Source organism: Nelumbo nucifera, chromosome 2 (assembly GCF_055504915.1).
Source record: "Nelumbo nucifera cultivar China Antique chromosome 2, China Antique-T2T, whole genome shotgun sequence".
NCBI lineage: Eukaryota > Viridiplantae > Streptophyta > Magnoliopsida > Proteales > Nelumbonaceae > Nelumbo > Nelumbo nucifera.
The window spans coordinates 87670537-87698164 of record NC_142650.1 but is presented as its reverse complement, the minus strand read 5'-3'; the positions used below and the strand labels follow the sequence as shown (position 1 = coordinate 87698164).

At 38.2% G+C, this 27628-nt stretch overlaps 1 protein-coding gene across 4 annotated transcripts; it reads left to right on the top strand.

The window, feature by feature from the left end:
* Positions 1-749: 749 nt before the first annotated feature.
* Positions 750-27628, top strand: LOC104606062 (hydroxyproline O-arabinosyltransferase NOD3-like). Of its 4 annotated transcripts, XR_016082630.1 has the most exons (10): positions 752-981; positions 1411-2036; positions 2418-2485; positions 2572-2773; positions 2995-3092; positions 3211-3280; positions 3400-3471; positions 3649-3762; positions 6899-6994; positions 27370-27553. XR_016082630.1 is itself a non-coding variant. In XM_010271106.3 (9 exons), the coding sequence occupies exons 2-9, from the start codon at positions 1608-1610 to the stop codon at positions 27430-27432; spliced, it is 1116 nt and encodes a 371-aa protein (XP_010269408.1). In that variant the 5' UTR covers positions 750-981; positions 1411-1607; the 3' UTR covers positions 27433-27628. The 4 variants fall into 4 exon arrangements, 3 of the variants coding, with proteins under 3 accessions (XP_010269408.1, XP_010269412.1, XP_010269409.1); XM_010271106.3 differs by lacking the exon at positions 6899-6994 and having other exon boundaries at positions 750-981; positions 27370-27628; XM_010271110.3 differs by lacking the exon at positions 6899-6994 and having other exon boundaries at positions 759-888; positions 27370-27628.

Below are 27628 nucleotides of genomic sequence, written 5' to 3'. Positions count from 1 at the left end.
ATCTGACCCACCAAGAGTTTTTTGCCTTATGAAACCATGTTTTTGAACTATTGTTGACCTGAATAGTCAAACTGTTTGGCTCAGAAACCGTTCAAGTAACCAGCTCCATTTCACCTTTGACCCATTGTTAGAACAAAAATCATTGATTTGGTAAAAAAATAACTGACCCAAGCGGTCAAACCGTCAACCCAGATAGTGATTCACCATTTAATGACAAAAAAGATGTTGAAAGATTGAGAGGGACTCTCGTATCAAAATCACCAAAATCCCAGAGAGAGATGCCAGAAAAATATTGGAGCGGAGAGATCTCACAGATCTCAAGTTCTCAGAGATCTGTGTTGCGCTTCTATTGTCACCGCCATCTCCATTGCCGTCCCTACTCATCCTCCTTCCTCCCTCCTCTCCTTTCTTTTCTTTTTTTTTACCTTTCTCTTTCACCTTTTCTTTCTTTCTTTCTTACTTAACCTATAACCACCTCTGTCTCAACCACTGTTCTCATGAAAGATAGACAACAAAAATATTTGTCTTAATGTAATCAAACCATTTGTACCGTTAGACCGATGTTTGAACCATTAACCCAAAAATCGGTGGCGATAGTGATTCCGTTTCTGAATCGATTTTTAAAATCTTGGTATTAAATATTTTAAATTAAATCGCTCACTTTGCAAAATTAGAAAGAATAGGGGGTTACGGAAATTCCCAAAAAATGGGATTTCTATTAAAACCCTATTACGAGAAGGGTGTAAATTGTAATATAAAAAGAAAGAAACAAATCCTTTGAAGTCCAGACTCGAGGCCCCTCCTGTTTCCCACTTTTCAAATCTCTTGGTTTCTGATCCATAGGGGCTTGGAAGCTTGGAAGTTGGAACTCTCTCTGCAATTGTTCGGGTCACACACTTTTTTTCTACTCCTCTTCCTTTAAAAATCTCCTCTTGTTTCTCATACGATACTTTAGTTCCTTCATTTCTGTTCAGTGACACGGTACATGCAATCAATTGCAGCAAATGCTCTTTCATTTTTCGTAATCAAGTTAATAATGCATATCTTTCTCTCAGTTTCTGTTATTGTGATTTGATACCCATTTGGCTTCTCTAGTAGAATTCCAGATCTGGGTTGACGATTTTAGGAAAAATAATTTCTGTGTCTTGCTGTCTTGGTTGATGAATGGTTCTCCCCTCTCTTCTTTTCTTTGTGTTGAATGTATAAGATTTTCTGTAGCTTTCTTGTTCTACAAATTTATGGAAAGTGTAATAGATTTAGGCTTTCTATCACAAGAACTGCAAATTTTCTGATTTTTTCGTGTATGCATTTTGTTTCTTGTTTTCAGTTTTAGTTCTGTCTATGTTCAACATTTTGTTTGCGTTAACTTCAACTGCATGACCTTGATCTCTTCTTCTTTGTCTACTGCAGTTTGCTCATCAGAGCTTCGGTACGTGTGAATTCTGTCAAATTGTTTGGAATTTGGATAAAAATTGTGTACGAAGCTATTAAATGCAAGGAATTTGGGGTTGGATGAGGGAGTGTTTTTCCTCTAGCTGCCATGGATAGGACGACTGTGTTAAACTAACTTGGAAGAATTTGGAATTCGTTTAGTGAGGCAAACTAAAATGACTGGAAGAAAGAACATGGGACGGGCGTCTCTATTTCTGGTTCTTCTGGCACTGGGTTTTTTCTTTGCATATAATCTGATAACAATGGTAATCCACAATAGAGCCATAAGTTCTGGGAAGTTGATAGTGGATGGTTTGGATGGTACCTCTTTGTCAGCGTTATCTGATCCCATTATTCAGATGCCTGAGAATGTTAAGAGACCTGGGAGCACTAAGATGCCTTTTCATGTTGCCCTTACTGCAACCGATGCACCTTATAGCAAATGGCAATGCCGCATTATGTACTATTGGTACAAGAGGATAAAAGAAATGCCTGGGTCAGATATGGGTGGATTCACTAGGGTGTTACATTCTGGAAGCCCTGACAACCTAATGGATGAGATTCCAACTTTTGTAGTTGATCCTCTCCCAGCAGGTCTTGATCGGGTGAGAACTCTACTTCCGTAAACACTTTCTGTTTTCTTCTAGTGTGCCTGCATTCTTTCATTTGCTCATTTAAACACATTTTATTTTCTAAGTGTATTAGAGCCATACAGGGATTTCCTTTAACTTTTCTCTAAAGTTTAAACTATGCCTTTTTCCTCCTACTTAATGCTGATAATGTTGCTTCCATAGAGGTTACTTATGTCACACCATTTACAGTGAATGACTGTTTTGGTGGAAAAAATGAGACCAAATCAATGAGCTTCCCACTTGCTTTTTATGAAAATCAAATATTTAGACCGTTCAGTTTCACTCATCTTATTGGTTTTGTTTTTCTTTTTTTAATTACTTATTTTTCAAATTGTTTTTAAATATTGTTTCCAGGGTTACATTGTCTTAAATAGACCTTGGGCCTTTGTGCAATGGCTGGAAAAGGCAACAATTGAGGAGGAGTAAGTTCACTTCTATGTTATAAAGATTTTAGGTTCTTTGATTATCCAATAAATTTGAATGTGTAGGCATTCCATGAGTAATGCAGGTATATACTGATGGCAGAGCCTGATCACATCTTTGTAAATCCTCTCCCTAACTTGTCACATGGAGGATATCCAGCAGCATTCCCATTTTTCTACATCAAGCCTGCTGAAAATGAGAAAATAATAAGGAAGTTTTACCCAGAAGAGAAAGGTCCAGTAATAAATATCGATCCAATTGGCAATTCTCCTGTAATTATCAAGAAGGTTGGTTTATTCTTTCTGCTGTGATTCAAATAAACTGCTTCTCTCCATGTATAAATGTTGGTCAAAATAAGGTATAACTGTGGCTTTATCAAGAGTTCCATTGGTGCTAACTGTTGGAAGTCATTGTTACCATTGTTATAGTCCTTATTCCTTATCCACACTCAATTTGTTGGTTGTCTATGGTATCTAAGTTATATTCCATATTAAACTACCTTTTTCAGTCTTTGCTAGAAAAAATTGCACCAACATGGATGAATGTGTCATTGAGAATGAAAGATGACCCAGAGACTGACAAGGCTTTTGGATGGGTTCTAGAAATGTAAGGATATTTTCAGAAGGATTTCATACATGCACAGTTTTATATTTTTGCAGAGAGTATTTCATTTTCGTTTACTGACAATCTCATGATGTTTATGTCATTTCTATGTTGAACTAAGGTATGCATATGCTGTTGCATCTGCATTACATGGCGTGCAACATATTCTTCAGAAAGACTTCATGATACAGGTTTTTCATCTTACCTTCTTTAATTATCTATTTTATTAGTTTTCGAAATTCTTCCCAATTACAGATCATTGATATATTACCAGAAAATGTCCTTAATAGTATTTGAAATGGTTTTTCAGCCACCTTGGGATTTGGAAGTCGGGAAGAAATTTATCATCCATTACACTTATGGATGTGATTATTCTCTAAAGGTATGCTAATAAACCATGAAGAGCTGATGCCCCAAACCATGTGCTAGTTCAATCTTAGTTTATTTGCATTTATTTATTCTGTGATGTTGAAATTTCATTTTATCAATACATGATTCTTGATTATGATTTAGATTCATTATTTTCTCTTTAGTTATTTATGTGAAGATGATTACTCAGGGTAAGCTTACATATGGGAAAATTGGGGAGTGGCGATTTGACAAGAGATCATATCTTCGTGGTCCTCCGCCAAAAAATCTCCCTTTGCCTCCTCCAGGAGTCCCAGAAAGTGTGGTATGACTGCATTTATCTTACTATGACTAAAAAGTATTGCATGTTTCTATTTTGAATGTAAAATCTAGAAAGTATGTGCTTTTCATTGTTTTCAGTAAGCCCGGACATTGTGTTATTGTATAAATCTTTTTGGTGTCTATGGTGGATCATTGTTTTCAGCTGAAGTAGTATTTGTAAGAATTTTAATGCTCATATTTCATCTCTACCATATGGCATTATGACAATAAGTTCACTAGCTGTATATTATGTATCTAACAACTTTCAATCACTTTGTGTTCTGGTGTTCAAGGTTTAAAGTATCGGAAACGCAAAGAGTATCGGAAAAGGCAATTTTAAGAGATATATCAGGATACACTTTGGATATACATGGATACAGTAGAAAATTTAGGAAAAACATGGATTCACTATTAAAATTCAAATAAATCCCCCAAAAAAGTGTATCAACAGTAAATCTAGATTTAAATATCTATAAATTAAGCACATAAGATTAAGACAAAGACATATACTTCATAGTTTATGTGAAGTATGAACTAAGGGGAGGCATCCAACACATGGCTTGGTTATATTTTAATTCTTAGAAAACCAGTGTAATTATTTTTGATATTTACAAATATATATGTTTTAAGCATGAACCAAGAAAAGGAAATATAAGTTAAAATCTAGAACTAGGATAATTATAACTAATAAACGAGATATGGACTTGTGGTAGATTTGATGCCTCAGAACTTAGATGCTTGGATTCGAATCTCCTTGGCCCTTGTTTGTAAGTTTATGTAACATGTGTGTTAATGAGAGAAGAGAGAACTGAGTTAATAACGTGTCAATGAGGGTAGAAAAAGAGAGTTAAATAATGGAAAGTGTAAGAAAGAGTTAATGACATGTTAATGAGGAGAGAGAAAGAGTTAAATAAGGGAATCAATGAGAGATTATAGGAGTTAATGGCATCATTGGTGGAAATTAATAGTATTGAATGAATAGGAGACAGTTGGAAATTTAAAATTTGAATTTGAATTCGATTTAAAAAAAACTTCGAAAATATCACTCCTATACAGTGACCCTATGGTTTCACGTAAACACTAACTACTAAGATCTACACTATAGTTTGTGCATTACTATGACAATCCTTCTAGTTTGCAATTGTTTTACTTAATTCACCATCCATTAGGAACTGTTTGTATATCCTTTTAATAATTGTTTTTTATTCAAAAAGTAAACATATAAAAGTCTCATATCACCCTCCATTTAGAAACAAAAGCTCTCCCCCACATTATTTTATTCTGAAAATAAAAAAAGGACAAACAAAAAAAAAATTAAAGTAAAAATAAAGGAAGATAGCAGAAAAAATAAAAGACAATAATAGAAAAATATTTTTATTTTTTATTTTCTGTTATCTTTCTTTATTTTTCATTGTAATTTATTATTTTCTGTTATTTTTCTTATTATTGTCTATTTTATTTTTATTTCTTTTTCTCTTCTGTTATTTCAATTTGACATTTCAGTTACTTATTTTCTTTTAGTTATTTTGGTTGAATAGACATCAGAGTGAAAAATGTCATTTTAACACTTCCATAGAAAAGAACCACCAATTAGCAAAGTGGTTGCAAAGTAGGGGTGGTGTCTTAGTAAATGATCCTTTAATTTATGAGTAACCCTAGCCCCTAGGTACATAGAGATGTCTTTTGGTAGATGCTACAAAATGTACCTTGAGCCATAAATATAGCACCATGGGCACCTTAATGTTGCACATTGACTCAAGTGCAACATCATAACATCAGTATTGCAAGTGCCTGAGGTGCAACATTACAGTCCTCATAGGCAATCACAGCTACCGTATATCAAACTGAATTTTGATGGTTGCAGCATAGGCAACCTGGGTCCATTAGGTATAAGAATGATTAGAAACCATATGGGTGATATCATGGTCAATGTTTTAAAATGTGGAGGCATGACCCGAGGCGTTCCACTACCTGAAGGTGTGAGAATGTAAGAGACGTAAGCCTCCTGAGCCCAAGGAGGCATAGGAGGAGGGGGATGAGGAGGAAAAGGGATGGAGAGAAGTGCACAAGGCATGCATGAGGTGCACACTTCATGTACCTGAGGTGTACACCTCAGAGGCATCAACACCTTTGGCTTATGCCTCAAGGCCAAGAGGCACACCTCCAGACATTGTCTTCCACGTCCCATGCCTTTTAAAACATTGATTTCATGTTTATATATCCAAGACTCATTGGCATTGGGGATTCAATTAGGATAGAACTAAAGGCTCCTTTGGCAGGTTTGGAAAGGAACAAAGTTATGAGGTACAACAATATAATGATTGAAGGGGGCTCTAAGGTCATAGCAAATTGGCTGGGAATTACAAGGGACCATGGAAGCACAGATATGAGACCAGAGAAGCTAAAGAGTTAGTAAAGGAATTGAGACCATACAGTGGATACCTCATACCTAGGCCTGCTAATAGTCTAGCAGATAGGCTGGTGAAACAGGGGTTGGCAAGGAATCTAACATATTGGGGAATTGTACATCAAAGGGGAAATTATATTTTGATGCTGAACCTCACAAGAATGGTTAGTTGAGGCTGATAATCCCTTTACTGTTATTTACATTTATTTATTTCTAAATAATAAAATGCTTTATTGTTACTGATAAAAAAATGTGCTCATATTTCAACATTTGTATCTTGAGGTGCATTTCATGGTACTGGTACAGGAAAAATGATGTATTTTTTTGTACCATAGAATTTGCATTAATTGATATCTATGCATAATTGGAACCATAACGAAGTCCCAATGGATTCCAAAAATTCTTATTTATATTGAATTTATATGACCATTAAAAACAAGCACTTCAGAAGTGGAATTTACTTTTTCCCATCAAAATTTATTAAGAAATTCTTAGAAATTTTATATACCATTGTGAAAGTAGGTACCCTTTTTTATGAAATGTGATAAATTTATCAGTTAATTTCCTACGTTTATTGTGTATGTGCTCTTTTATTTGTATTATTCTTGCAACCGGTATTTCTATCTATTAACTACCCTTTGTAAAATTGAGCTAAGTTACATTAGATACTGCATATAGAACATATGTTGTGATAACCTGTTCCCTGTTGCATCTTCCATTGGCATGCATGTAGAACAATCTAATACAGTAACTTATCACCATGGTGGGTTTCAAGCAAGATCACTTCAGGAAAGATTGGGATTGCATCCTTTTTTATCCCGCTTTTGAGGTGAGGGAAGTTTGCATTCTGTTTTGTCTCTGTTCCTTGAAATCTTCCTCTTGTATTTTGCAGTTTTGAAGAAATCTCTTCCTCACATTATATGAAATATCATCATTTATAAAAGAAAAAAATCAACTTAACCCCATGGTGAGAACAGTTCCTTGGAGTGCCAACAAATTTCTCCAAAGTTGGTTCTCCATATAGAAATCCTCCAGCAACTATAGCTTAAAGGGCTTAGAGATGTAGAAAAGAAGGAGAAAGTCCTACTGTGGTGTGTGTGGTCGGTAAAGTATAGAAGGAGAAAGTCTCTTTTATAAATTCTTACTTTGCCTTTTTTAAAATAAATAAGCAAAGTATAGAGATCCAGATTTGAATAGATAAGAGGAAGAGAAGAGATATGAGAAATATTGCGTCTTGAGGGATACAATGGTAGAAAGGAGAAAGGAAGGAAAAGATCACTGTAACCCATAGGTAACTTCAAACAAGCTTTATATTCAATTAATTTTAACTCTAAAATTTCAATTACAAGGACTGTACTTAGACTCGATTATATGGGTTTTCTACAATCTTGAGTTACAATTAGGGGTGGATTTGAGCCAAAAACCTGGCTATTTGAGCTTGGCTCACCAAAACAATGTTAGACTTGAGCTTGAACTTGATTCAAGCTAGAGACTTGAGCTCGAATTTGGCTCAGCTCAAAAGCTCGCATGTTCGAGCTTGACCGTGAGCCAAGCTTCCTATAAAAAATAAAAATTATTTATTATCATACATATAAAAAATAAAAGTACTATATTTATAAATATTATTATACATATAATAAAAATTATTTATTATATATATATCAGGCTTGTGAGCCTCATGAGCCGAGCTTTACTGGGCTCGAGCTCGTTACTGCCCAAAACAAATTCTTTCTAAAATTCCCTTGTTTTTCCAACATATCATCTAATCCATTAGCCGACCTTTTAGCCCACTTGAAAAAGATTCCTATCTCCCTTGCTAACCAATTTATTTCCCTCACAAACTGTCTATAGATCCGGATTCCCAAACTTTGTGACTGCATCCACCTAATTACTAGCTTAGAATCCCTCTCTACCTTAACTTGATGAAGACCCATCTGCTTAGCCAGGCTTAAACCTTGAAGTAGAGCCAACACTTCCGCTCTCAGTGAATCTCTTTCTCCTATTGGCCCGGAGAATATAGCAATTAGTCTGCCCTCTTCATCCCTTAGAACTCCACCTATTCCAGAATGGCCCAGGTTGCCTAAAGAACTCCCATCAAAATTCAGCTTTACCCTTTGGAAAATAGGAATCCATAGATCCTGAGTTCCAACCTTCAAAGAAGCAGAAGATGTCATCAACTGATAAGTCCTTGAAAAGCTCTAATGTTTTCAGCTTATGTATAATTTTGATGATTATTCCATCAATGACTTCTTTCTTAGATTTTCCAACATCTCTAAAGATCATGTTGTTTCTTTCTTCCCAAATTGACCAGAGGACTGCTGCCCTTGTGGCTCTCCATATTAATTTACCCCCTCCCTTCAAGTTTACTAGTTCTTCCTTTTCCCTTTGATAGAACAAGATGAACTCATCTGCAAATTGCAAATGTGTAACCACCACTCCTTCGCTCCCAGCTCTCCAGCCTTTAATCCTGTTTTCCACATCAGCCTTGGCTATCAGATCATTCAAGAGGCTAGCTACTAAGGTGAAAAGGAAAGGGGCAAGAGGATCTCATTGTCTAAGGTCCCTCTTAGTAGGAAAGAAATTTCTAGCTACATCGTACACCAAAATGGAATAATGATAGGAGGAAATACAATCCTTTGACCAAGTAAACTTCGCTTGCAAAAGAGGCAACTCCTGCAATTCATAAATTTCCACAAACTTTCCACCAAAATGGAATAAGGATTTTAGCTTCTAAAACAATTCTAATAATCCATTGTTACCCAAAAGTAACTCAAAAAGGGACCAAGAAAGTAGAAAGACTCAAAACTTAGTGGACCAAGCGTGTGCAAGGTTTAAAATGTTGGTGTTAGTGGAAATATCGAAAATCCAAATACAAAACATGTTGGAAATGTCATATAGAAACAAAACTTATAGACATGGTGGAAACATTGTAAAATAATGCGCACCTTTTTAAATTATTATCTTATTCTAAAAGTAGGAATTTGTTGAATTAAAAAATATGAACAGAAAAAGTAGTTTCTTGAAGAGAGAAGGAAGAGACAAGGAGAAGAAGGGAAGAAGAGAAGTTTGAAAGAAAAGAGAGCAATAATCTGGCCGCCCCCTTCACTTATTATCTATACTAAAAATATAAGAGCAGTACAAAGACAACTATGCCCTTATAGGGCGACATAACATAAAACAACATATATAAGACTCAAAAACATAATAAAATTTGGACTCACATACTACTGTGGTCCCCACCTCCTATCTAACAACTAACATAAAACATCTACTCATAAAAAACACAAAACTGATTAATCTTCAACACTCTCCCTCAAGTTGGGAGTAAATGTCACACATTCCCAACTTGCGTAGATCATTTTCAAGCTTGTTCTTTGCCACCCCTTCAGTGAGAACATCAACCAACTACAACTCTGAAGAGACATAAGCAAACTTCTCCGGCTGTTACCCTTTCTCTTATGAAGTGTCTATCAACTTCAATGTGTTTTGTCTTGTCATGCTGAATTAGATTGTGGGCAATATTGATTGCAGCCTAATTGTCACAGTACAACATCATAGGTTCCTCTGCTTTTACCCCAATCTCACTCAAAAGAGATCTAACCCAAAGAAGTTCTGAGACACCATGAACCATGGATCTATACTCAGCCTTTGCACTTGACCTTGCCACAACCGCTTGCTTCTTACTCTTCCATGAGATCAAGTTTCCACCTACAAAGGTACACACTCCTGATGTAGACCTTCTATCATCTAAGCACCCTGCCCAGTCTGCATTTGTATAGGATTCTAGCTTCAGATTTTGATGATTTGAGAAAAGAATGCCTCTATCAGGGTGCTTTTTAAGATATGCAAGTATTCTCTCAATAACTTCCCAGTGTTGAACTCAAGGTGCATGCATGTACTGACTCACAACAATAACAGCATAGGAAATATCTGGTCATGTCATACACAAATATAGCAATCGGCCCACCATTCTTTGATATCTCCCCACATCTTTTACCATCTCACCATCCACAACATTAATTCTATGATTTGGATCATTAGGACTATCTGTTGGTTTGGTCCCCAGCTTCCTAGTCTCCCGCGGTAAGTCAAGTACATACTTTCTTTGAGAGATGAAGATCCCATGCTTGGATCTTGCAACTTCAATCCCCAGGAAGTATTTGAGCTCACCAAGATCTTTGATCTCAAATTTTTGCTGCAATGACTTTTTGAGATCATCAATCTCCTCCAAATCATTTCCTGTAACCACTGTATCATCCACATACACAATCAAAATTGACACCAGAGCATCTCTCCTCTTTACAAAGAGGGTGTGATTAAACTGGGTTTAGGTGTACCCAAAACGGATAAGTGTCCCTCTGAACCTGTCAAACCAAGCCCTAGGTGACTGTTTCAGGCCATACAATGATTTTTTGAGTTTGCACACTCTTCCTTTACCAACATTTTCATAAAAACCTATTGGAATGTCCATATATACCTCCTGTAAATCACCATTGAGGAAAGCATTTTTAACATCAAGCTGAAACAAGAGCCATGAATAGGTAGCTGCCAGAGATAAAAGAATACGAACTGAACTCATCTTAGCTACCGGTGCAAAGGTTTCCAGATAATTAATGCTATAGGTCTGAGTATACTCATTTGCTACCAACCTTGCCTTGTACCTCTCTATCTTGCCATCGACCCTGTACTTTACAGTGGATACCCATCTACATCCGACTGTCTCCTTGTTTGGAGGGAGATTAACTATTTCCCAAGTTTGGTTTTTAACCCAGGTTTGGATGGTTGTTTTCCACTTAGGTTTGGAGTGAGCCTCAGTAACATTCCTGGGTATAGACACAGAATCCAGGGAAGAAAAAGGAAAGCTTGGTAGGAGGGTGATAAGGCACTATAGGAAAGATGGTGTGAAATGCAATGGGCTGTACACTTTCTCTTCCCTTTGCGAAGTGCAATGGGAAGATCAAGGTCAGTGGGATCAACTGCAACAATGGTGTCAGGTACAGGAACATTATCATTAGAATATGTAACAGGCTCAGGCTCAAGGGGAATACTTGGAAATGTATCTATTGAATCTGGAGTTTTAGAAGGACTGATAGATAGCTGTGTGGGTTGAGGATGTGTGGAGTCAACCATTGTCTGTCGGCGCTGATATTTCTGTGAGGTTGCCCGTAGTGGCTTAGGCAATGAAACTGATAGAGGTGTTGGCAATGAAACTGATGGAGGTGTTGATGGAACTAATGGAGGCATAAAAGAAATAGGAAGAGGAACGGACTGTAAGTTCTCCTCTCCAAAACTCTCCCCTTGAGGAGAACCACTTGAGAAGAAGGTGGATTCAAAAAAGGTAACATCCATAGCGACAAATCTGCTCATCGACACAGGGTCATAACAACAATACCCCTTTTGGTTCTGAGCATACCCAAGGAAAACACATTTCTTGGCCTTAGGATCCAATTTCTTGCGATGGGGGCCAAGAATGTGAACAAAGGAAACACAACCAAAAACCCTCAAAGTTATGTGAAATATCTCTCCGTCAAGAAAAAGAAGGCTAAATGGCACCTTAAACTCCAAAGTCCGTGAAGGAACACGGTTAATCAAATGCACGGCTGTAAAAACTGCATCTCCTCCAGAAATGCATAGGAACTGAAGCACACACCATAAGACTTCTTGCCACCTCTACAATATTGTCTATTTTTTCTCTCAAGTACTCCATTTTGTTGTGGTGTATATGTACAACTGCTCTGATGAATTATACCATGCTCCAAGAAATATGTGGTCAGGTCCTTCTCAAAATACTCTATGGCATTATCTAATCTAAAGGCCTTAGTTTTCACTCCAAATTGTGTGAGAACCATCTGGTGGAACTATGTACCAAGTTAGGAACCTCATCTCGTGATCTCATCAAATATATCTAAGAATATCATGTATATTCATCCACAAACAAGAGAAAATAACGGTATCCTCCCATGGTAGGAATATGATATGGTCTCCATACATCAGTGTGAACAATATTAAAAGCAAAAGTACTTATTTTATATTTTTTTGGAAAAAAGGTAAAGTAATTTATTCATAGAGAATGAAGATTACCACAACAAGGCCAGGCCACTAGATCTACCTGGACCCAAAACAAATTACAAGAACATCCATGATTTAGTACAAAGTAAGAGAGATACATTCTGATTTTTAAACTCCTCATTCACCAACACCCAAGAGCAAATCTTCCCCACCACTTTCTGCACAATTTCTTTTGGACTTTTAGGTTGATTGTAGAAAATCCTATTGTTTCTTTCAGTCCAAATGGACCAAAGAACAGCCTGCGGAATGGTATTCCAAACAAGCATACCTTTCTTGCTAAGACCCTCCAATCTCCAACCCATAAGTAGCTCCTTCACAGACTTAGGCATGGCCCAACACACCTCTAGTTTCTTGAAAAAATGTCCCCAAATTAAAGAGGAAACCGGACAGTGAATGCACAAATGCTCTGTAGATTCAGCAACCATTCAACATAAAACACAAGAGGGATCAAGAATCTGAATACCCCTTCTCTCCAAGTTAACCCTAGTTAAACATTTATTCAAAACCATTATCCAAACCAGGAAATTAACCTTGGAGGGACATATGGGGTTCCAAATCTGCCTATCAGGGAAGTTCTCTTGACCTGAACTGCACATCTTGAGGAAAAGGGATTTAACTGTGAAGTTACCACCTGTGTTCCACTTCCAAGTCCATTCATCTTCCACACTTGTGTCAATTCTCTGATTTTGAATCCACCCCAACAGATCTACATACTCCTCCACTTCCCAGTCTAGCAAATTCCGCCTAGATAGGGGAGTCCATGTAAAGGAATCCCCAGAGATACAAATGTTATCAGCAACTGAGGAATCTTGATTCACTGCAATTTGGAACAGCCGGGGAAAAGCTTCAGCCAAGGGACCCTCCTCACACCAGGAATCCTTCCAAAACTGAATTCTATCCCCTTTACCAACTTTAAAACTGACCCCATTCATGAAAAGAGTGTTGTACTTAGAAATGCCTGCCTAGAGAGAACTACCCCCAAATGGAAGGGGATCAAGAGTTCTCCAATTTCCCCAATCCACACCATACTTTGCCGCAATAAGACTCCTTCACCATGCATTTCTCTCAGAAGCAAATTTCCATATCCATTTGCTAAGAAGAGCAGCATTGAAATCTTTCAATTTCCTAATTCCCAAACCACCCACATCCTTAGGATTACACACTTGCTCCCAATTAACAATGTGAATTTTCTTCTCATCCTCCCAACCCCTCCATAAGAAGTTCCTTTGAAGCTGTTCCAACCTCTTTGCTATTTTATTTGGAATTGGAAAGAAAGAAAATGTGTTGGGAGGTTGGAAAGGGTGCTCTTAATCAAAGTAACCCTTCCACCAAAAGATAAATATTTAGCCTTCCAAAGCGCCAACCTCTTTTCCATTCTCTCAATGATTAGGCACCAAATTGAGGAAGAGGAACATTTGGCCCCAAGAGGCAGCCCTAAATACTTAATCAGGAGGAGCTCAATATGGCAGGCCATCACATGAGCACAATCCTCTAAATTTAAAACTAGGCCCACTGGCTTAAAAGTACTTCTTTTATTACTTGGCTTAAAAGAATGTCTACAATGCTTTCCTAACTGACAACTCTCACACTCCAAGGTAAATAACTGAACAGACTCAAATAACTTTGGGAAAAGAAATTTCAATGAACTAAAAGAAAGATGTCCCAAGCGATTGTGCCAAAGCATAATCTAGGTCACTGACTCTGACCCACTACTACTACTACTGCTGCTAACATGAAAGCTTTGATGTCTCGGAATCTCATCCAGACCATTCACCTCATGACCACTCTCAATCATCTTTGACTCCAGATCCTGCAAAACACAATTACTAGGAAGAAAGGTCACTGAACAATTCAAATTTTTTGTCAAAGAACTATCAGAAAGTAGGTTGGTATGAAGTTTAGGGACATGTAAGACAAAAGATAAAGTAATATCATTGGTCACTCTAACTGTCCCCTTCCTAGCAATGGGAATATGTGAACCATTTGCTGTAGAGACTCAGAGCACAACTAATAGGAACTGAAAAGGGTAAGGACATTAGTTATGTGCTCAAATGCTCCTGAGTCTATAATCCAAGGAGGTCCCTCTTTACCTAAAGTGGATAAAAGATTTTGCAGTTGCATATGAACTACCTGTATGTGCAAAAGAAGTGTAGTTGGCTCCTACACTCTGCTGTCCATCTGGAAGGCTAGAGCTAGTTGTATCTTTCTTACTCATAATCTGTCCAAACCTCTTCAATTATGTTCTCACTGCTGTTATTGCAATGGATTCCCAACCAGTTTGGGAAAGAGGGGCCGAAGAGTCTCTTGTAGTGGCCACATTTGCATTACCCTTCTTGTTCCTTATCCGGGCAGGCATAAGATTTGGATGAAGCTTCCAACAAGTATCCCTGGTATGCTTAGGCTTTTTACAAAAATCACACACCAAGTCCTTTTTATCTTCCCTTCTAGTCTCACTGCTCCCCCTATCTCCATTTGACTTAGGTTTGATTGTACTATCCATAGGCGACTAGTCAATCCTAGGCTATCTCAGCATGACATTCCTCATTCTCTCCTCTCCACAAATAAAGGCATAGGCTTGAGAGAGTGTCACACTCTCCCTAGAAAGAATATGCTGCCTAGCAATGTCAAATTCAGGGTTCAGCACTGCCAAGAACTCAAAAACCCTAATTTTCTCTACCAGTTTTTGATAAGTTGGTGCATCATTTACACTTTCCCATACCACAGTTTCTAAGTGATCTATTTCCTGCCAAAGGGTTTTTAGCATAGAGAAATACATGGCAAGGGGTTTTTCTCCCTGTTTTATACTAATCACCTGATTCCTTAACTGATAGGCTCTGGCTACATTTTGCTTATGAGAGTAGGTTTCAGTCACTCCATCCCAAATCTCCTTAGCAGTATTAACACATAGGAAATTATTTCCAATATGAGGTAACATAGAATTACATAGCTAGGACATTACTCCTGCACCCATCGAGAAGAATCTGTATCAGGTTTCTTCTCCTCCCCAGTGATGTATCCTAATTTTCCACGGGCACCAATAACCATCTTGGCTGATTGTGCCCACTCTAAATAATTTGTACCATTAAGTTTTACTGTAGTAATGATTCCAGACCCAAAAATATCACTACTACCTCCAACACCCAATCCCATGGTACCGGTGGATTTCACCTCGGTACTCCAACTCTCCATCTTACCTCAAACAGTTCAACAGTAAGAAAAAAATAGATTGGAGATCTTCTAAAAGCAATTCAATATCACACACACAGAAACCAACCCTTTCAGAAGAAGAAAACCCTATCTGGAGAGAAATCTCTCTCCTCCCCACGTCTCCCAATAGAGAGAAGAGTGAACCGATCACTCTAGGAGGCTCAGAAAATTCCAGAACCTTAACCGCCCTCTTCAGAATAACAAAAGAAAACTAACAATACCTGGGCGCCCAAGATCAGATCAAAAACAAAGAGTCCAACTTTTCTGGGACTCTTCCCCGTACTCTAGTTCTTCCTGATTTTGATGCCGAACAGTAGATCACCTTCCTGATGACTAGATCCCACCAAAAAATCCAAGAATTGGGCAATCTATAGCCAGATCGATCAGCCCTTTGTTACTTCATGCAATTGGTCGATCTAGGGCTGCATGAGAATGCTTCAAGAACCCTAGCCGAGGCTTTGATACCAAGTAGAAATCTGCTGAATTCAAAAATATGAACAGAAAAAGTAGTTTCTTGAAGAGAGAAGGAAGAGAGAAGGAGAAAAAGAGAAGAAGAGATCTTGAAAAGAAAAGAGAGCAATAATCTGGCCACCCTCTTCACTTATTATTTATACTAAAAATATAACAGCAGTACAAAGACAACTATGCCCTTATAGGGCAGCATAACATAAAACAGCACATATAAGACTCAAAAACATAATAAAATTTGGACTCACATAACTACTGTGGTCCCCACGTCCTATCTAACAACTAACATAAAACATCTACTCATAAAACAACACAAAACTGATTAATCTTCAACACTAAACCATCAAACCAAGCTAATAAACTAAGTTTAAACTGAATGTGCTGTAAAATTGTTCTGTAAACTACTTGATAGAGTGAATTTAAGAAAAATTTAAACTGATAGAAAGTGAAAATAATTCTGATGGATCAACAAACTAATCTATTACACTAACAAAAACTAAAATTTTTCATATTTGAAAAGAACTTCAGGGTAGTTCAATGTGGTAATCATATCAATTCAGTAGGCAATAATACTTTTATTCCACATATCTACAATATTGTCTCCAACTTATTTTATAATACTGTCTCTTGTACGCCACATAGCATTCATAGTTTTCACAAAAGAATATGTTTATTCCATTTTTTTATTGATAATTCAGAAAAGATTTCATTTAGCTAATTAAGGCAGCACAACAACTAAGTTGTGAAGGATACAATTAGACACCGAATGTCTAAACCCACAAATATTACAATTGAGCCCAAAACATAGACCACTAAAATGTAAATATGCCATGGAAATATTAGAAAATATATGGACATTTTAAACCATGGGCTTGGGAAAGTTGGGTTGGGCTCATGGTTTTCAAGGTGCCAAGGCAAACCTAGGCAACAGTGGAGCACTTAGTCGCCTAGGCCATGTTTGGTTCAATTCTCATTCTTTCTCATTTTTACCCAAGATGAAATTCTAAAATGGAAAAGAATGGGTAAAAATAGGCAGAATGAGAAAATATTGCTATGAACCAAATGCTTTTTTCCTAAAAATGAATTCTTTTCAGACTAACAAGTGTCCTATGTTGCTCATTTTCATTCTTCAAAAAAAATTGTGCCAGTATTCACAAACCGCCAACCTAGGTCTCTAATAGTCAATGTTTACCAATTGGCATGGATGTTTTGTAAAAGTGATTTTATAAAAGTACTTTTGTAAAAATGCTTTTATAAAAGTACTTTTGTAAAAGAGATTTTATAGAAGTACTTTCATAAAAGTGCTTTTATAAAAGTACTTACCTAAAAGTGCTTTTATACTTTCGTAAAATTGCTTTCATGAAAGTACTTTCATAAAAGTGCTTTTATAAAAGTACTTTCATAAATGTGCTTTTATAAAAATACTTTCATAAAAGTGATTTTATAAAAGTGCTTTCGTAAAAGTACTTCACAAAACTACTTTCGTAAAAGTACTTCCATAAAAGTTCTTTTATAAAAGTACTTTTGTAAAGTGTTTTCATAAAAGTACTTCCATAAAAGTGCTTTTATAAAAGTACTTCCGTAAAAGTGCTTTCATAAAAGTACTTCTGAAAAGTACTTTTATAAAAGTGCTTTCCTAAAAGTGCCTTTGTAAAAGTACTTTCATAAAAGTGCTTTCATGTAAAAGTACTTTTACAAAAATGCTTTCGTATAAGTGCTTTCACAAAAGTAAACATCTATGGCAAGTTGACAACGGTTTTATAGGTAGAGTTTCCTTAAAAAATGAAATGAGCTAGATGGGGCATGATTATTTTTCATGCAGCAAGCTAGTCAAATTTTGTGCTATAGGGCTGATTTTTCATTCTAAAAAGAATGTGACCCTGGGCAAGAATTTTGTAACCAAACACTCTAATGTTATTCATTCTTGCCCATTATTGCCTAGAATGAGCAAGAATTAAGAAAATGAGGCCCAGGGCAGTGAACCAAACATGGCCCTAGTATCTCAAAAGTAAACTTTCTTTTCCTAGTGTTTCAAGTCTTATGTCTTAGAAATAAACCTTTTCTTTGTAATGTTTCAAGGCTAGTGTCTCAGAAATAACCATTGCCTAGGAAAAGAAGGGGCTAAGCTTTGCTTTTGTCATAGAAAAAGAAGAAAAAAATCAACAAATAAGGAGAAGAAAGGGCGAAGCCCCTGTTGTTTCTCTCAGAAAAGAGAGAAAAAATGCTAAAAAATGATGGAGGAGGGGTGAAGCCCCTGTTCTTGTTTTAAAAAAATGCAAGAAGAAAACTTGAAAATGATGATCATTCCTATTATTATTTCCAAAAACAGAATTAACAAAATGTCAAATGAAGAACAGGAGTGAAGTCTCTGTTTTTGTTCCAAAAAAGAAAGGAAAAGAATCAGAAATTTAAGGGGAGAGGGTTATTTCTTTTCCCAGAAAAAGAAGGCACTGATCTGATCCTCTATTTCTGTTCTGGAAGAAGAACCATTTGGGCGAATTTAGCAATAAAAAGCGCTTAGTTGCCTAGGCATTGCCTTGACTTGGGCTCAGATTGGCCTACATGTGACCTAAATCCCAAGTATTCAGGACCAAGTCCAGCGCAGAGCCCAAAAATCCAATCCATGCAAAATATCAGGTTGGGTTGGGCCCTACGGCCCCTACCGAGTTGTAGCCTTTGTTGGGAGTGGTGCCTTTATGGGGGAAATCCTAAAAGGTGTGGCTTGTGTTTCTTGAATATCTCTTAGACTTTTGAGTCTTGGAGATATTCCTGGAAGGGTTAGCCAGACAGCTATGTAACCCCAGTACTAGCTTTCAAGTGTTCTGTTTTGTTTTGATTTATTTCAGAACTTGAGAAAACCTTTGTTTATCAGTTCCTTGTTTAGTAATGTTAGTTGTTCTTTTCTTTTCATTAATTTTAATGCAGTTTATAAAGGGTCAGATGATCATTCCAGTATCTCTATGTACATAGCTGGACATTTGATAAGAACCAGTAGACTCATCTGTTACTGCACATCTATTGGTAGTTATTGCATTTTTAAGGTTGACTTGTCTATATCTAAAACTTGTTAGAGAATAGATTAGTGACTGATGTGGATACTCAAACTAGGAAAGAACCCATGGGAAAATAAATCAGTTTTCTAATTCCTACACCAGTTTCAGAATTGTTAGCTAATAAGATCTTGGTATTGTTTGAGGTTTTTTTTTTTTTTTGTATTTATCTTATGGTTGCTAGTGTCTTAAGAATAGTGTTTTAAGTTTTCTAGAAATTTGCTGTTATTTCAAAATTACTATTTCTGATAACTTTTGGACTTACTACTTATAATAACTCACATGATTACCATTTATGGTAAACTTGTTATTTACTATTTTTTAGTAATTTCTGTTGTCTTTGCATTTGTTAGTTTTAGTAGTAAAGTGTTGGGGTTGTTTTAGGAGTTAAGAGTCCTTATTGGAGTGTTCCAATGGGTTACTTATGGATTTGTCTTACTATAAAAGCACTTAAAAGTTGATTTGGGTCAGTTTCCAAGTCCAAATTGGAGTTTGTAATGTGATATCCGAATTCATAAGTTGAGTCTATAAATTGAGTCATTGGAATTGCAATTAACAAAGAGCAGATTTTAACAATTTTTGATTTAGTGAATTCTGGTTGTTGCTAGGGATTGTTCTCTTCTCTTCTCTCTTCTCTCTCTCTCTCTCTCTCTCTATCTTATTTCTTCTTCTAAATAATCTATATCTTTGATGTTTAACTTGACAGTAACAGATTTCTTTCTTTCTAATTTCTTGCCCATTCTTTGGTGGAAGCTTTCTACTTGATTCCTCGTCCCTATTCTTCATTATTGATATAATTCAGGTCTGCCTTAGAGTTCGGCCTGACTGAGTTCAGTTATGTAGAAGAAGAAAGAGTGATAAAGAAAGAGAGAAAGAGAGAAAGAGAGAAGAGAGAATTCTGGTTCGAATTGAAAGAGTCAACTTGACTTATCCCAGTCGGCCAGTAAGTATTTATACTATTATTAAAACATAACTGAAAAGACCTATGTGCCCTTACTTAAGTTAAGAGCACATGTTTCAACACAACATTACAGATCAGCAACATCAATCAAGGTATAAAGACAAGCTGGTGAGTATATATCATATACTCCCAGCTTGTTACATATGTAGTCCACTCTTCCCCGACTCAAGCCTTTTGTAAATAAGTCAGCCCACTGATTTCCTGTATTAACATGTGTAGTGTCTAGCTCTCCATTCAACACCTTCTCCCTCACAAAGTGACAGTCAACCTCAATGTGCTTGGTTCTTTCATGAAACACTGGATTAGAGGAGATATGAACTGCAGCCTGATTATCACAATAGAGCTTCATTGGAGTGTTAATGTTGTACCGTACTTCTTGTAGAAGGTTCCTTAGCCACACTAATTCACAAGTGGTATGCGCCATAGCCCTATATTCTGCTTCTGCACTGCTTCTTGCCACAACCGTCTGCTTCTTACTTTTCCATGTCACCAGGTTACCTCCCAGAAACGTGCAATAGCCTGTAGTAGACCGCCTATCAGACATAGAACCGGCCCAATCAGCATCAGAATACCCTTCTATTTCAAGTTTTCCCCCACTCTTGTATATCAGACTGCGACCCGGGACCCCTTTTAGATACTTCACAATTCTCAGAACCGCATTCCAATGAGGAATCAGAGATTTTTGCATGAACTGGCTTACCACACTAAATGCAAATGAGATGTCTGGTCTGGTAATGGTTAGGTAGTTCAGTTTGCCCACAAGTCGTCGGTATCTGCCAGGGTCTTCAAACACTTCACCCATATCACTGCTTAGCTTGGTATTTGTGTCCATGGGTGTTTCAGCTGGTTTGGCACCCAACAAGCCTGTTTCTTCCAACAAATCAAGCACATACTTCCTCTGGCACAGGTTAATCCCATACTTGGATCTCGCTACCTCTATCCCCAAGAAGTATTTCAATTTACCCAGATCCTTTTGTCTGAAAGTGATCCTGCAGATAAGTCTTCAGCCTGTCAATACCAATGCTATCATTCCCAGTAATAACAATATCATCTACATACACCACCAACAGTATTTTTCCTCCCGGAGAGTCATGACTAAATACAGAATGGTCAACTTTGCACTGTTTCATGCCAAACTTCTTTACCACCTTACTGAACCTACCAAACCATGCTTGAGGAGACTGTTTAAGCCCATATATAGCCTTCCTTAGTCTGCACACCTTACCATCCTCCCCCTGAGCAACAAACCCTGGAGGTTGCTCCATGTAGACCTCATCGAGTAAGTCACCATGCAAAAAGGCATTCTTGATATCAAACTGATATAGTGGCCACTCATACATGGCTGCAAGAGAGATCACAACACGAACTGACCCTATCTTAGCAACCGGTGAGAAGGTCTCTGTGTAGTCAATGCCATATGTTTGGGAGTACCCTTTTGCAACTAATCGCGCTTTCAGGCGTTCAACACTACCATCAGGCAGATACTTAACCGTATAAACCCACTTACAACCAACAGCTTGCTTCCCAGGAGGAAGAGCAGTGAGGTCCCAAGTATGATTATGATGAAGGGCTAAGAGTTCTTCTTCCATGGCATGGCACCACCCTGGAGACGCAAGGGCTTCCTGGACATCTTTAGGAACAATAACTGATGATAACAAGGTAACAAACTGGCGATGGGAAGCGGAAAGATGAGTAAGAGAAACATAATTAGAAATGGGATGAAGGGTGCAAGTACGTTTACCTTTCCGCAAAGCAATGGGTAGATCAATCTCAGATGCTAAGTGGGGGTCTGGTGCCGGATCCGTCGACGGAGATGTAGCCGGAGGAGTAGTAGCTGGTGCACGTGGGCGATGTGTATACACATGACGGATAGGTGGGCGTTCAACAGGTGGTGTTACCGGAGGCAAGGATTTGGTCACGACTGGAACAAAGGGAGGAGGATCGACAACGGGAAGTGGAAGAGGAGGAGGTGATGAGGAGGAAGAAGCATCACCAGACCCCAAAAAGAACGGAGTAGACTCAAAGAAACTGACATCAGCACACACAAAGGACCGTCAAGAACCGGGATGGTAACACCTATACCCTTTCTGGGTCTGAGAATAGCCAAGGAAGATGCACTTGAGAGAACGGGCATCAAACTTGTCATTCTCGGGACCCAGATTATGGACAAAACAGACACACCAAAAAACACTCGGCGTAAGAGGAAACGGAGACAAAGTGGGAAACAAGACCTGAAACGGAGACTGACCATCAAGGATGAACGTGGGCATCCGATTAATCAAAAAACAAGAGGTAAGCACTGCATCACTCCAAAAAGGTTTGGGAACATGCATGTGATGCATTAGGGATCTTGCTGTTTCAAGGAAATGGCGATTCTTTCTCTCAGCCACCCCGTTTTGTTGTGGGGTGTAGGTACACGAGGTCTGATGTATAATGCCATGTTGGTCCAGGTATTCCTGAAATGATGAGGATAAATATTCGCGGCCATTATCAGAACGAAAAACTTTGATGTGGGTACCAAATTGGTTACGAATTTCAGCATAAAATTTTTGAAAAATGGTAAACAATTCACTTCTTTCTTTCATTAAATAGAGCCACGTCATCCTTGAAAAATCATGCACAAAAATGACAAAATATCTGTATCCATTATATGACATTACTTTATAAGGACCCCAAACATCTGAATGAACTAAAGAAAAAGGACTCGACACACGGTTATCAACCCTAGAACTAAAGGGAACACGATGGTGTTTCCCAAACTGACACGACTCAGAATCCAAAACAGAAAGCTGACTCAAGGACGGAACTAAGGACTTCAAGACTTTGAGTGACGGATGACCAAATCAGCAGTGCCACTGGAGAGGAGAAAGAGATGACTAGAGAGCTGTTGAAGTTCTACCACCACCACCGTCAAGATAATACAATCCACCTGCTTCATGCCCTCCACCAATCTTCATCCCCGTCTTGAGATCTTGAAAGACACACATAGAAGGATAAAAGGTAATGGAGCAGTTAAGTGATTTGGTCAGCTTACTAACAGACATAAGGTTAAAAGGCAATTTAGGAACATACAGAACTGATGAGAGGGATATAGGATCTAGGTCAACATTACCAACACCACAAATTGAGGATGTGGAACCATTAGCAAGGGTAACAGATTGTGATGTTGAGCAATGAGATAAGGAGGAAAACACACCTGGAGTTCCAGTCATGTGATCGGAGGCTCCAGAGTCAATGATCCAGGGATTGGGTGTAGATGCCAGACAAGCCATACCTGAGTGAGCAAAAATCGCCGTGTTCTGCTGTGATTGGATAAACCTCTCATATTCATCATGGGGAACACTCACCATCTCCTTCATGGGACCATCTGTGGATGTAGGAGGCAACTGGTCAGATGAATGATTCTCCTATCTAATGCTGGAACTTGAGTCACCAGTCGTGGCATGATTGGCCCAGGTTGAGGGAGGACCATGTAAATCATAACAATAGTTGATGGTATGTCCATCCATACCACAATGAGTGCACTTCCTCGGGCCTGAGCTATGTCTTCTACCACGGGCTCCCCTTGAATCTCTGCTCCCAGTACGACCACCACCTCGATTATAAGTAGACCCACCATTGCCACTTTGGCCATATGCAGAACCACTACCAACACCACGGCCAGACTGAGCTCCCCGAGCTCCACCTCTACCACCACGGCCTCTCGATGCAGCAAAGGCAGATCCATCTGAGATATTAGAGTTCTCAGTAGATCCGATAGAAATCCTCCGAAGTCGAGCAAATACCTCTTCTAGGGACGGAAGAGTTGATCCCCCTAATATCTGAGCCCGTACTGGTTCATATTCAGACTTTAGTCCCACCAAAAATCTAGTCACATCAAGCTGCTCTCTCTGTTGTTGCTGAATCTTGACATCAAAAGTAAGAGGATGATAGACATTCAACTCATTATGTATGTTCCTCATGTTGGCATAGTACTCCTCAAGACTCTGATTGCCCTGTTGCAGATTAAAATACTCTTGATAAAGCTGATAAACTCTGGTTGTATTGTCCTGCCCCGAATACAATTTCTTCGCATGGTCCCACACATCTTTGGCAGTATCAAGGAACATGAAGTTCACACTAATCCTGGGTTCCATACTGTTCCACAACCATGTGATGATATGAGCATCTTCTTGCTCCCAGTCTTCATACTCGTGAGAGTCAGAGGAGGATTTCTCCTCTATGATGTGTTTTACCTTCTTCTTTGCCTTCAGAAAGACTTCAACGGATTTAGCCCAAGGCACATAATTCTCTCCATTTAACTTAATGGAGGTCATCTGAACATTCAGGTAGTCTGTAGGCACCATCACACTAGGTTTATAATCATTATTGTCTCCCATTATGTTGTCACCAATTCTACACACTTGCTGAATTCTATTATCACTGAGATCTGCACACTCCACACCACTAGGTCACACTTGTCACACTGATTGCAGCACTAATTGTTGCTGGAATGTGTGCTCTTTACACCACAAACCCTAAATCACACCTGTCACACTGATTTCAGCACTTGTTGCTGAAAAGTGTGCTCACACCACAAACCCTACTTCTACAACTACCTGAAATCTCACCACTATATGATCATATCTCTTCCTTCAAAATGCACAAAGAAACCAGCATAAACCCTAGCCCTAACTGGTCGAAACCCTAGCAAATGGTCTGAAACACACCTTCTATTTAATCCATAACAGATATCATGCACTGAAGTCTCTTACCTTATCGCTGAAGTAACACCCATGCGAGCAGGAGAGCAGTCCACACACAACAGCCGCTTCGCACACAACAGCCACACACAGTTCGGCCCTCTATTCTTCCTCTACTAGGAGAGAGCGATCTCAGAAATCACAGCAACCGACCACATACGACCTGACTGGAGGCATAGAGACCCCCAAGGGAAGAGGGCGATCACTCCTTTTCAGCCCTTTCCCTTATCTCCAATCGAACACAGAAAAAAAAAAGAAAACCCTAGATAGGGTGCGTAGAGAATGAACCCTAGGCAAGCAGAAATCTAGGCAGATTTAACCTAGCTCTGATACCATGATATAATTCAGGTCTGCCTTAGAGTTCGGCTTGACTGAGTTCAGTTATGTAGAAGAAGAAAGAGTGATAAAGAAAGAGAGAGAGAGAAAGAGAGAAGAGAGAATTCTGGTTCGAACTGAAAGAGTCAACTTGACTTCTCCCAGTCGGCCAGTAAGTATTTATACTATTATTAAAACATAACTGAAAAGACCTATGTGCCCTTACTTAAGTTAAGAGCACATGTTTCAACACAACATAACAGATCAGCAACATCAATCAAGGTATAAAGACAGAAATACCCCTACGCTAACAATTATTAATCACCCAAATCCCCTCCACACCACAAAACCCACAACCAGATCTAAAATTTGTAGGACCCGTACCCTGCTCTACATCAGTGACACTACACATGCTAAATCGATATTGTTGGTCCATTAACTGTTAAAGTTAGTGTTTTTTCAATCGATGACTTTGTGCATTCAGTTAGGTTGTGAAAAATGACATTCTTTAGGTATAAGCTCATTCCTTGTTCCTTGAAACAATGATCATGGTTGGTTGGTTTCCTTCTGGCTAGTGCCTACTTATAGTCTCACTTGGGTCATCTCTTTTCTTTTTTTCATTAATCCCCATCCCCTTGCTTTGTCTCTAACCTACTCCTTTCTATGAACAGAAACCACACCTACCTCCCCCATGGTCTTGCTAATTGGATTTAAAGACTTAATTGCTTAATGAGAGTTTCCATTGAACTCCATTTTGCGAACAAAATGATAAGATATTTTTGGCTTCTTGGGGGCTACACAACTCCCAAACTCACAACCCCCCAGCCGGATGAAGGTGTGACTTGATCCCAAGTCTTGGCTACAACCAGCCAGAGACCTTACTGAGTCCAGTTAACATCTTTCCTATTTTGAAGAGTCATATGCTTTTCTTCATTTATTCTATTGTGATTTGTTTGTTTCAATGTTTTAAAACGTGGAGGTGTGATGTGAGATGTTCCACTACCTAGAGGCATGATGCATAGTTCAGAACATAAGAGGTGTAAGCCCTCCCAAACACAAGGAGGCATAATCCTTCTCTCTTCTTTTTTTTTCTGTCTTTCTATATGAGTTATGTGTGAGGCATATGAGGCATACACCTCTAGCATGCCTCGTAAAAAGGGATATGAGGCGTACACCTTTTGCACTTGAGGTGTATGCCTCAGAGGTGTCAACATCTCTGGCATATGCCTCAAGGCATTTTGGGGGCACCTTGCCTGGAGGTGTGCATCTGGGTGTACACCTCCCACGCCTTTTAAAACACTGGTTTGTTTCTATAAGGCCTTGGTGGATTTCCTTGTGCAATTCCTAAGGTACTTTGGCTGGTCATTGATCTCCTACTATCTTTTTCCAAACTCCATGCCAAGAAAACCTTTCATGCATCTAGCATCTTCATTGCTTGTTGAATACAAGGTAGATCACTCTAAGGTTCTTTTGGTAGCCAAGATTCTGGTTGTGCCCCAGCTTCATATATCGGTGTTTGAATAAAAGAATGTATCATTTCCATCTCTCAACTTAAGTCACTGTACTGTCAGTCTCGGTTTTAGAAATTGCTTCTCCAACACAGTTTTCTTAGGAAGTTGGGAGTCCTATTCAGCAGCATTCTCTACGCGTTGAAAGTTTTTGTCAAACAAACCATTCTGTAGGTGAAGTTTAAGGATCTCTTGCTTGGTTTGACATTAGACTGGGAACATTCTTGTTCTAATAACATTTTCATTGAACAGTTTGACAATGAATACACCAATTCTTTTTGGTTTTGATCAGAAACAGTTAACTTCATTAATTAATTATAAAAATGTGTATATTCAATGTGCCAAGACACCTTTATAGGCTGGCATTTGCCACCTATCCTGCTTAAGTTGCTAGCTTTTACAATTGACCCTTGTACCCATCGTTTTTGCCATTTCATCAGCTAGTAAGTAGCTTCCTTCTTCACCTGTGAGTAGATAATTATCATGTCCTTTTCCAACTACCTTGTGAGTTTTTATGTTTGACTGATTTCTAGTTTAGTGACCATGTAGCCTTTGTACTCCAAAAGGTCGAAGCAGTTTGTGAACAAGTAGATGCTATCATGATTAATTATGCCGACTTTTTTGCCGTATTTTCCATAAATAAGCATTTATGCTGAATTCATTATATGGAACAAATAATTGCACATCTTTTTGATTTTTCATCGCCTTGTGAGAGTCCCAATCTATACCACACCTTAAATATAGTTGTGTTGGTGATCTGTGTGGATATTGAGATTTGAGAATTCCATTTTTTTTTACTTGTATTGGCATTGTTGAGTGTATACTTTTGTTTCATTTTGACTCATTTACTTCTATATATATTACTCTTTACCATTGTATTTCAGGTTACTCTTGTAAAGATGGTAAATGAAGCTACTGCCAACATTCCTGGCTGGGATGCAGAATAATCTAATTAGGATTGAAGAAAAGCCTTTAACCTAATTTTGGAGTTCAATTAACAGTGTAGTCCCCTAAAGAAATCTCTGTATACAGATCACATCACAGGGTAAAAGTTATTCGTTATGGAAAGAGTGGTGTACCATGTAAAAGAAATTCTCTTGCCATTATAAATATGAAATCATAGGACATCTATTGATTTCCAAA

Coding starts and splice junctions, on each gene's coding strand:
- LOC104606062 (XM_010271106.3), top strand. CDS start 1,608: ATGACTGGAAGAAAGAACATGGGACGGGCGTCTCTATTTCTGGTTCTT. Junction 2,486..2,571: donor AAGGCAACAATTGAGGAGGA/GTAAGTTCACTT, acceptor TGAGTAATGCAG/GTATATACTGATGGCAGAGC. Junction 3,472..3,648: donor GATGTGATTATTCTCTAAAG/GTATGCTAATAA, acceptor ATGATTACTCAG/GGTAAGCTTACATATGGGAA.